We start from the raw sequence: 12221 nt of genomic DNA, 5'->3' as shown, positions 1-12221 counted from the left end.
CTCTGTCCATGGGATTTTGCAGACAAGAACACTGGAAGGGGTTGTTGATTCCTTCTCTTGGAGATCTTCCTACCTTAGTGATCGAACCCACATCTCCTGTGTCTCTTGCATTGCAGACGGATCCTTTAACCATTGAGCCACTAGGGAAGTTCAGAAAGACTGCACAGCAGGTATATGGAAATTCTTGCATTTTTGAAAATTAATTTGTTGATAATTCATTATGAAGTGAAGTGAAAGTCGCTCAGTCGTGTTCGACTCTTTGCAACTCCATGAACTATACAGTCCATGAAATTCTCCAGGCCAGAATACTGGAGTGGGTAGTCTTTCCCTTCTCCAGGGGATCTTCCCAACCCAGGCCTCCCACATTGCAGGCAGATTCTTTACCAGCTGAGCCACCAGGAAAGCCCAGTATAGGCAAGGAAGAGCATGTGATTCTCCATTCAAAGAATTCACACTCAAAGTAAAAGCCTTGGTTCTATTTCAAGAGTTTTATATTTCAAATGACATCAAAATGATTTAAAGTAAATTATCAAAGTTACAATTTTTCCTTAAAAAAAAAAGCAATTCCCCCTACTTTTTCTGTTTTAATTAACTTTTAAAATTAACTGGCCCATCACAAGTTTCAAATGTGTCTAAAAAACAGTCCTATTATCTGTGTCTGTGTCTTATCTATGTAAACATCATATCACGCCTAATTAACAGAAAGCAACAAGCATATGTATTTGATTCATTAATTCTCTATGAAATACACTCATGTAGTTAATATTTTAAAAGTTCACAGGTTTTACAGAAAGACACTTGCAATAGAGCATGACAAAAATACTTCAGGAATATTTTGCTCCTACTTTCATGTATATAGTTGAAGGTAAAGAAGAATGATATTACAGAGATGCTGTATTATCTGCAGAGGCACCCTTTCCTGTACACATTTCTCCCATAACAGTTTTTAAAACACCACTGGTTAATTTGATCATATAATAAGATGTGTATAATGGGGCATTAAGCATGGAATTTAATTCTTTCAAAAATGAAGATAATGAAATCATATTAAGGCCACATTAACTTACTGATATCTTATTAATTAAGAGAAATTCATACAAATGCAAGTACATAGGAAGTCGCTAACAATATATATTCTGAATCTGGAAGAACGTGTCAATGATAGTTGTGGTACAATCTTGACCACAGTTAATAGCATGACATTTATTTAGTTTTCAAATACAAAGGTGTTTTACAGCTAACAAAACAAGTAATTAAAGAGTTTATGTTTCTATAATTGAGTAGGACTACAAAGAAGCAACAAATTAAAAATCTTCTAAATGATTTTTAAAATCCCTTACCGGTATCTATGAACAAATATACCCTTAAAAATAGAGTTCATCATATTTTCGATTTCATCCTGATTTTCTTGTAGCTGAAATAAGAAATAAATATAAATTAAAATACTAATAATTTTATTTGAAATAAAGAGTTCCAATTATTTTAAATTCATGATTATTCTCATTCTGTGTAATTTTCAATCTTTTTTCTTAAGTATTGTACAACAGATGTCTGAAATTACCAGGATCCTTTCATTTTTTCTACAGCTTTACTACATTGGCTTAGAACCTCTTTCTGTCTCTCTCAACATGTATTACACAATGACTAAAAAAGACTGGTATGGTTTAAGTGTGGCCAGATGACTATCACAAAATATCATTTGCTTTGGGAATAGGCCTCAATTTCTATACCTCTCCTGTCCAAATCAGGTCCCCTGCTTGGTTTTACTTTTCCAGTAACAGATAATCTTGATTATTATATTTGCCATTGTACAGGAAAGTTCCTATTCCACCTAAAGTATCCAAATATTACTCTACATCTGATAGCCTCAAAGTGAGTGTAGGTCAAATTCCCAATATAGGAGGAATACAAGGCAGCAAGCATCTTAGCCATTAGTGATGAAATGCAGCAACAAAATAAAATACTATAGAAAAGAGATAAAGAAATTTCAGGCATTACTAATCATTGGAGTTAAAATCTTGAGTTCAATTACTACTCAAAATGAATAAAACCAGCGATACAAAAAGTATATTCAATACTGTGACAATAAAATACCCTCAGACTTCCTCTTTTGCTATATGCTTTATTTTCAGTTTTACTGAAATAAGTTTGGGAATCATTCAAATTATTGAAACTTACTTTAAATTTACTTTTGCTACCTTTATTATACAAAAACTTAGTAATTTATATGAGAGGTATACAGTTTGGTTAGCAGGACTTACTAAAGAACAATTCCAAAACTTACTTACAATTATTTCTAGTATGGAATGTGCTGAGTTGTATTGTGTTCCTCAAAACTTCACATACAGAAGTCTTAACTCCTAGAACCTCAAACCTTATTTGGTTTGAAACAGGGTTGTAGCAGATGTAATTAGTTAACTTGGAGTCATAATGGGGTAGGATGGACCTCAAATCTAATATGACTGATGTCTCCTTTTTATAAGGAGAAACTTAGAGACACACACAGTGAGAAGGCCATGTGAAGATTAGAGTTATCTTCTACTTTCCAGCCTACACAACTGTGAGACAATAAATTTCTGTCCTAAAGAAAAATCAGTTTGTGGTATCTGCTATAGCAGCCTTAGCCCTCCAATACATCACAGACCACGATTTAATCAATTATAAGTTTGTTCCTTCTAATTGCCAGTTATAACCCAGTATTTGTTGACAGCAATGTGTTTATAGCGCTGAGATCTTATTCTTTTTTCAAGTTAAAACAGAGGTTAATACTGTACATCTAAAATATTATTTCTGATTGGATGAAAAAATGTTTCCTATAAAAATCCAGTTTAAAATCATTTTCAACCCATATATGAAACTTTCACTGTAAAACGGGGGCCAATCTTATTATTCACAGAAATGTTTCATACATCTACAAATATACAGTCTTTGGCTTTCTTGTGGAATGCAACTTTGTTGGCCCCTAGTTCTGATGTTAGTATTTACTGTACTTTCTGGTTTCATTGCTTGATAATCTTTCTGAGTTATCTAACTCTCAAGACTACCTTCTTTCTAAACAGGGTTGTTTTGTGACACTCTTCTGCCATCACACTGCACTCAGATAACCACTGGCTGGAATCTAATACCAGATTCATTTGAAAACTTTGAGATCAAATAATCTAGCTTTAAAAAACAAATTGAAGAATCTCAGTTACTGTGAAACTTACCTCTTTGCGTTTCTGAAGTAGTAACTCCAACCTTTCATTGGCTCTCTTCCCAATCATTTTATTTCTCTCAGCTTCATACTGTCTCTGTGTATTATCCTGATGAATACTGAGGTTTAAGGCAACATTCACCAGAGCAGTCATGAGCTTCATGGCTATGAAATAAAGGAAGATTCTAGTATTCACCTGTGAATCAGAACTTCAAAAGTTTACAATTTTGTAGCAGAAATGGATGATGGAAGGAAACTAGTCAAGTTCTATGTTTTATAATTTAGGCATAATTGAAATAAAAAGAAAAATTAGTTTACGGAAATAAAGTCATCATTTTAGTCTGCAAAAATTTTCTCTGTCTCAGTGTACCTATAGGCTTGGCTTATTAATATTCCTACGAAAAACAGACTCATCCTGGGAGTTCTCTGGTGGTGCAGTGGCTAGGAATTGGCACTTTCACTGCCATGGCCTTGGGTGGTTCAATTCCTGGTTGCGGAACTAAGATCCTGCAAGCTGTATGGTGCAGACACAAACAAGTAACAATAACAAAAAAAAATCCCAAACCCAAACACCACCCCGCCCCCCTCAACTGACTCATTCTAATTATTAGCATGAAAAATTTAAGTAGTATCTTCAACAACTCTTTCCCCTCACCTTCAAACACACACAAACCTAAGTGTGTGCATGTGTGCTCTGTCACTTCAGTTGTGTCCAGCTCTTTGCAACCCTATGGACTGTAGCCCACCAGGCTCCTCTGTCCATGGGATTCTTCAGGCAAGAATACGAACCAAGCCTTTTAGACCTCACTTCTGGCTACCAGTTCTGTGTATACAATTGCTTCCTTAATACCTGTGCTTAGATGCCTCAGAGGTGTCTCAGCTGTGTACAATCAATTCATGACTTTTATTCCCAAAGATGGTTCTTTCCCTGTATTCCTTACCTCAGTGAATGGCATAACTTTTGATTCCTTTCTGAAAAATGGACTGAACCTATGAAACACATTAAATTCATCAAAAACATATTTTGTGAATTTCTGATTGATCTATTTTCCCCAGTCACAGTGTTCATGTACTTTTAAACATTCACCTGTATTTATAAATCTATTTAGATATTTTCAAACTTCTGTTTCAAATCCTCTGAGGAACAGGTATGACACAATACTTAATCTATTGTCTACTCCTATTCAGTTTCATCATTGAGATGATGAGAGTATAAGGAAATCTGTTAAAGGAACAGATGAACTTGTGATGGAAAAATAATCTCCCCTTTTGTCCCTTTAGTTTACTTATCTGCAATATGAATGCTCAGTTACTAATGAGTGTTTTGAAAGAACCAATACAAACATATACATAATTAAATATGAGCCTGCACTTCTTTTAAAACTTCCAAAATTTCCTTTAATTACACATAAACATATATACATAATGCGGTATCTATATCTATCTATTCATCTACACACACATGTGTGCGCATTATTCTGAAACTCTATCTACATTTTGGATACTATCAATTGATACTGCCCTCAAACCAAAATATAAGACAAAAATCCTAAAAACAAAATGCATTTAAGTTAGTGAGCTGTTAGAAATGCATTTAATGCAGAATATTAAAAATACATTTATATACTGCCAAAAAGAGACAAAAGAAAACCAGCAGAGGACAATGAAAGGATAAAAAAAAATCAAATAATGATATGAAATTCAAGCATGTCAATAATTACATTAAATTTTACAAATAAAACTTTCCTTGAAACACACACACACAAAAAGGAAACGCATTTAAATTAAAATGTTTCTCTTTTTCTGAGATACAACATCTAAATATAATATATTGAAAAATCTTGTGTTTCAAAATATAGGCTAGTGATTTGACAGCATTTTACTCATTTTCAGTAGAATACCTCTGAAAGTTAACAGTACTTTTAAAATTAACCTGCATAAATAAGAATAGCTGAAAGACAGAACTGATCAGGGGCATTCAAACTACCTAAGTCAAGAATTACTTTTCCTTTAGGGATAACATTTTAAGGGAGTTTGTCCTAAGCATACAAAGTCATACCCAAATGGAGCTTACTTCAGTTTATACTCCTAGATCTAAAATAAAATGACTTGAAGATCAAGGAGTTGGAAAGCATTTAAATTTACACCAACTCTTTCTGGAATTAACCAGTGGAAGCTGAGACATTAATGCTCTTGAACTTAACTGTTTTATGCTTTGTTATATCGCCTTGTGAACCCAGATCCCAAACTCCCCAACTATCGGTTGTGTAATGACCCTTCTCACACTCTAGGTATATATCAACAACAAAAATATATCAACAAACTAAAACAGAAGAAGTGTAAAATGATCAGTATGTTTTTAGAAATATATTAGATATGATAGTATCTAATGTTTATGAATATGTAAAATTTAAACTTCACTGAAACTTTCACCTTAAATACCAACATACAAGCAAATACAGCAAGTGAAGAAGACTCCTAACTTAACAATGTAGGTACAATATGGGGATTGTGAGTGGGATGATAGAGTCCCCTGGAAAAAGACTCATTCCTGCATAAAGTGAGCATGAATGAAGATTTACTGCTATTACTAAAAGAATTTTATAAATTAATAATCCTACAGGAATTCAGCCTGGTCTATGATATGGACTTTGAAAGTGTCTTCTCTTTGTTTACCAAAGTGAATACTTCATTTAGCATTCACATTTTAAAGGTTAGCTATGGGATAACAAACTTGTTCTACTGCTGTACTACTAAGAGTGTGCTATGCAAATATGTTCAGAATACAAATGGCTTGTTACAAGTTCAGTAAAGTATAACTCTGTTGTTAAATGATTTGGTTTGGCCTCTTGTGCTTCTGTTAAAGTCATAACAGGAGCATGCTCTGGGGAGCTGCTGATTCCAGAAGAGAGAAATTTTGAGCACATCTAACCCAAATTGCAGCTTGGAGTCAAAACACACTTGAAGCCTCGAGTCTAGCCAGCTAATCCCCATTTAGTCCACAGAGACTTCCAAGACAAACTATAAACTTATTAGTGAGAAAAATAAACGTTTCTTGCTGTAAAAAAAAAAAAAAAAAGTATAAATTTGAAAGTAACATTTTAGAAATTTTTATAACAATCTGACAGAATAATCTTATATATATTGAGTCTATTAACAAAATGACACTAAGAATGTTTTGTAACAACTAGTCTTTCACCACAAAAAGTACTTATTTAGTGCTTCCCACTCATCTGCCAATCCGAACTAAACACTGTTCTGAGTATCAGAAGCTGAAAAGTGAATGAGACAGTATCTGCTTCTATAAATTTATCGTCTAGAGAGGAGAAGGCAAAGTATCAATAGATAACATAAAGAAAAAAATATATCAGCTAAATAAAAGTAAGACATGGTTAAGAAAAATAAAGTATGGTAAAAAGGACAGAACACAATTGCACTCGTTTCATATGCCAGCAAGGTAATGCACAAAATCCTTTGACTAGGCCAAAGCCTTTGACTGTGTGGATCACAATAAACTGTGGCAAATTCTGAAAGAGATGGGAATACCAGACCACCTGACCTGCTTCTTGAGAAATCTGTATGCAGGTCAGGAAGTAACAGCTAGAAATGGACATGGAACAACAGACTGGTTCCAAATAGGAAAAGGAGTACGTCAAAGCTGTATATTGTCACCCTGCTTATTGAACTTATATGCAGAGTACATCATGAGAAACGCTGGGCTGGATGAAGCACAAGCTGGAATCAAGATTGCTGTTAGTAATATCAATAACCTCAGATATGCAGATGACACTACCCTTATGGCAGAAAGTGAAGAACTAAAGAGCCTCTTGATGAAAGTGAAAGAGGAGAGTGAAAAAGTTGGCTTAAAGCTCAACCTTCAGAAAACAAAGATCTTGGCATCTGGTCCCATCACTTCATGGCAAATAGATGGGGAAACAGTGGTTGACTTTATTTTTGGGGGCTCCAAAATCACTGCAGATGGTGACTGCAGCCATGAAATTAAAAGACGCTTACTCCTTGGAAGGAAAGTTATGACCAACCTAGACAGCATATTAAAAAGCAGAGACATTACTTTGCCAACAAAGGTCCGTCTAGTCAAGGGTATGGTTTTTCCAGCGGTCATGTATGGATGTGAGTTGGACTGTAAAGGAAGCTGAGCGCTGAAGAATTGATGCTTTTGAACTGTGGTGTTGGAGAAGACTCTTGAGAGTCCCTTGGGTTGCAGGGGGATCCAACCAGTCCATCCTAAAGGAGACCAGTCCTGAATGTTCATTGGAAGGACTGATGTTGAAGCTGAAACTCCAATACTTTGACCACCTGATGAGAAGAGCTGACTTATTTGAAAAGACCCTGATGCTGGGAAAGATTGAAGGCATGAGGAGAAGGGGATGACAAGAGGATGAGATGGTTGGATGGCATCACCAACTCAATGGACCTGAGTTTGAGTAAACTCCGGGAGCTGGTGATGGACAGGGAGGCCTGGTGTGCTGCAGTCCATGGGGTCGCAAAGAGTTGGACATGACTGAGCGACTGAACTGAACTGAAGCTTCAACAGTATGTAAACCAAGAAATTACAGAAAAAAAGCTGGATTCAGAAAAGGCAAGAGAAACTAGAGATCAAATTACCAACATTCGTTGCATCATAGAAAAAGCAAGGAAATTTCAGAAAAACATCTTCTGCTTTGTTGACTACGCTAAAGCCTTTGTGTGGATCACAACAAACTGTGGACAATTCTTAAAAAGATGGTAATACCAGACCACCTCACTTGCCTCCTGAGAAACATGTATGCAGGTCAAAAAGCAACAGTTAGAACCAGACTATTAGATTAGATTAGACCCAACTATTTTGAACTGACTAGTTCAAAATTGATAAAGGAATATGTCAAGGCTATATATTATCACCCTGTCTATTTAACTTCTATGCAAAGTATATCATGCAAAATGCCAGACTGTATGAAGCACAAGCTGGAATCAAGATTGCCAGGGGAAATATAAATAACCTCAGATATGTAGATAACACCATATTAATGGCAGAAATTGAAGAGGAACTAAAGAGCCTCTTGATGAAGTTCAAGAGTGAAAAAACTGGCTTAAAACTCAACATTCTAAAAACGAAGATCATGGCATCCGGTCCCATCACTTCATGGCAAATAGATGGGGAAAAATGGAATGGAAAAATAGTGACAGACTATTTTCTTCAGCTCCAAAATCACTGTGGACAGTGACTGCAGCCATGAAATTAAAAGACATTTGCTCCTTGGAAGAAAAGGTATGACAAACATAGACAGTGTATTAAAAAGCAGATACATCACTTTTCCGACTAAGGTATGTGTAGTCAAAGCTATGGTTTTTCCAGCAGTCATGTATGGATGTGAGAGCTGGACCATAAAGAAGGCTGAGTGCCAAAGAATTGATGCTTTCGAACTGTGGTGCTACAGAAGATTCTTGAGAGACCCTTGGATAGCAAGGAGTTCAAACCAGTCAATACTAAAGGAAATCAATCCTGAATATTCACTGGAAGGACGAATGCTGAAGCTCCAATACTTTGGCCACCTGATGTGAACAGCTGATTCACTGGAAAATACCCTGATGCTGGGAAAGACTGATGGCAGGAGGAGAAGGGGGCAACAGAGGATGAGATGGTTGGAAGGCATCACCAATTCAATGAACACAAGTTTGAGCAAACTCCAGGAGACAGGAAAGGACAGGGAAGCCTAGTGTGCTACAGTTCATGGGGTCATAAAGAGTTGGACATGACTGAGCAACTGAACAACAACAACAAAAAAGGACAGAGGGCAAACAGGCTGGTTAGGCCTCTCTGAAGAGCTCACAATTAAGCATAAACTGAGGTGATGAACATGATTCTGTAACAGAATTCCCAGGGAGAGGGAATAAAAAGTGCAAAGGTTATGAGGTAAACTGTTCATAAAAAGAGCAACATATTTAGTGTGGCTGGAGCATAGAGATAGGCAAGAGACAGGCTGAAGAGGAAATGAAAAGGCCAGGTTACAAGAGTTTTACTAGGAATTAGTTAGAACACAAGAATGAAATCTAAATGAGATACGACCCACTGGAAATTTTGGTGTGGGTGAGAAATAGCCTGATTTATATTTTAAAATGCTGTGTGAACATTTATAGAAGAGTAAAAGTGGAAGAAGGAAGACCAAATAGAAGAACACTGAAAAAGAGCTGCACATATTTTGTGAAAACCTTATAAAGTTGATTCTCAAGTTTTTGGCCTTAAGCAACTCAGTAAAGCAATCCTAGCTTTGATTAGAGTGGCAGCAAGAGGTAGAGAGAAAATTAGATCCGAAATATATTTCCAAGGTAAAGCTGAAAGAATATGATAATATAGGAAATTAGAGAAACAGCAAATGCAAGGGAAATTAGAAAGTCTCGTGCTTATTAGGTATCTAAATGGAAACGGGGCTTTCCAGGTGGCTCAGTGGTAAAGAACCCGCATATGCGAAAGGTGCAGATTCGATCCCTGGGTCAGGAAGATCACCTGGAGAAGGAAATGACAACATGTTCTAGTATTCTTGCCTGGAAATTCCATGGACAGAGGAGCCTCAGTCCATGGGATTGCAAAAGGAGTTGGACATGACTTAGCAACTAAACAACAAGTGGAGATGGTTAACAGATATACATCATCATCAAAATACTGGTTTCTAAAGCCATTAAACTGATGTCATATTGATTCAATGGACTACAACGTAGTCACTGGAAACAAATGAGGCATGATTTGTATGCAGAAAAGAAGTCTACCAATACACTTGTTAATGGGGGAAAAAAAAGATGATTGTCAGTGTGTATATTATCATTTATGCATAAATAAGGAATGCATTATTTATGTGCCAATCTTCTAAGCTCTTTACACACTTATTCATTTGTACCTCACAACTCTATCAAGTACTGTAATTATTTCTTTTTTATATAAGAGAAATCTGAGGCACAGATTAGATAAGAGATTTGGCAATTACACAGCCAGTAGCTGGCAGAGATATAATTTGATTGCAGCTATCATGCTCCACAGTCTAAGCTCTTAACCACTATACCATACTGCCTCTCACTGAATATGCATTTGCTATCATAGTCATAAAATATCATTGGAAAGATATATTAGAAACAGGAAACTTGGATGCATTCAGAGAAGAGAATTTGCTGCCTGAAAGCCACGGATAGAAGAGTGACATTTCACCATATAACATTTTTACATCTAGAATTTTAAATCAAATGACAGCATTACTCTCCTACCATCATTATTTTTTAGTAGAAATAATAAAAACATGGAATTTGTTTTCACTTTATTCACTGAGGAGTGAATAAAGATATAAAAAAATGAAAAGATCTTTAGATTGAGTCCTGAGATAATTCAGTATTTACAGTTTAGCTTTCTAAGATAAATCAAAATAGCATTTTAAGAAGGAAGAAGAAGCTATGTCTTTCAAGAAAGAGAAAGGTAACAATGGAACTGCTCAGTGATTAGGACACTAAGAAGGTTAACTGCCGACCTCAACAAGAGCAAAGGCAGTCAAGAGGTAGAGATAAAACCCTACTGGAGTGGGTTTAAAGAAAGTAAGAGGAGAGTGAGTAGAGACAGTAAACAGAAATAATTATTTGAGATTTGCTATAAAGAAAAGGAGAAAAATAGGACTATAGCTAAGGAGCATGTGGAAACGAGGGATGGTGGGATGGTCAGTCTTAGGTATCAACTTGGCTAGGCTATGGTATCCAGTTATTTAAACAAACAGTATTCCAGGTGTTATTGTGAAGCTATTTTGTAGATAAAATTAACATCTATAAGTAAAGGAGACTACCCCCAATAATGTGGTGGCTTCACCCAATCAGCTGAATCCCTTAAGAGCAAAAACAGAGGGGTACAGGAAAAGCAATTTCTCCTTCGAGACTGTACAACTTCTGCCTAAGTTTCTGGCCTGCAGGTCTGCCCTACAGATTTTAAAATAGCCAGCTCCAAAACTGTGTGTGTCATTCACTAAAATAAATCTTCCTCTCTCCAAATATATACACATACATACACACATACATACACACACACACACAACATAGCTTAATGGTTGTATTATGCAAATAAGTAAGCAAGTAACAAAGTATATTTCCCAATGGTTCTATGTTTCTGAAGAGCCCTATCTGATACAAAGTGTTTCTAAAAGATAAGGGCTGTTACAGAATATTAATATAATGATAAAAAGTGTGCAGGAATTGAAGCAGGAGAGAGAGAGAAAATTTCTTGAGGTAGTGAACAGGGATTGGATCCACTGCACAAGTGCAAGAACTGATCTTAGGTAGATAGCACCCTCATAAGAGAAAAGGCAGAGTATATGTGTACAGGTGCAGCTAAGATAAGTAGATTTAATCCTTGAAGGATTCTCTTCTATTCATATAAAGCTAGTAAGATAATCAGCCAAGTGTGAAGAAAAGAGGATAGCAGACATTATAGGTTTGATGAGAAGGTATGAAATAATATTATAAGAAAGGAATATCCATAGCATAAAATACTGTAATAGGATTGCTAGGTAGAAATCAGAGAAAAATGTAAAAAGCCCAGTCATTATGTGTTTTTCTACACTCACGTTCAACTCCACTGGTGCAGTTATGGAGCAGGTGATAATATGAGGTTTTCCTAAGGGATATAATAGAGGGCAACCAGGCAAGGATGTTAAGGGTCCTTCATGAGAAGGACATGATTATAATAAATCTGGGTAACAGAATCTAAGCTAGGAAAGTGGAGGAAGTAACGACATCAAGAGCACTGAACAAAGAGGATCAAAGAATTTAACAGCCTAGTAAAGGAGAAACAATACTGGAGGTGGGAAAATATAAAACAAAAACAGCGACAAAAGGTATCAGCAAATAGGATGGCTGAAACTAAGATTATGGACACTGGCCATTAAATCACTATTCAACAATTTGCAACTATGTTTCCTTAAACATAAAAATGAAAACTAAAAATCTGCCCTTATATTTAGTTGATACCTACTATACTTTTGAAAAATATTACTGCAAACTC

General features: G+C 35.8%; 1 protein-coding gene across 9 annotated transcripts in view; it reads right to left on the bottom strand.

Annotated features, from left to right (window-relative positions):
- STAG1 (STAG1 cohesin complex component) overlaps positions 1 to 12221 on the bottom strand; it is a 483951-nt gene that overhangs the window by 155131 nt on the left and 316599 nt on the right. For all 9 annotated transcript variants that reach the window (XM_081569675.1, XM_081569672.1, XM_081569671.1 and 6 more), the window contains 2 exons: positions 3207 to 3358; positions 1341 to 1414 (listed from right to left, as the gene is read on the bottom strand). In XM_081569675.1, coding sequence (XP_081425801.1) covers positions 1341 to 1414; positions 3207 to 3358 — 226 coding nt within the window. The remainder of the gene's footprint in view (positions 1 to 1340; positions 1415 to 3206; positions 3359 to 12221) is intronic.

This window comes from Giraffa tippelskirchi, chromosome 2 (genome assembly GCF_054371585.1).
Source record: "Giraffa tippelskirchi isolate mGirTip1 chromosome 2, T2T-mGirTip1v1.2.pri, whole genome shotgun sequence".
Classification (NCBI taxonomy): domain Eukaryota; kingdom Metazoa; phylum Chordata; class Mammalia; order Artiodactyla; family Giraffidae; genus Giraffa; species Giraffa tippelskirchi.
Note: the sequence above shows the minus strand (reverse complement) of the source record. Positions and strands in the feature narration are given on the sequence as shown.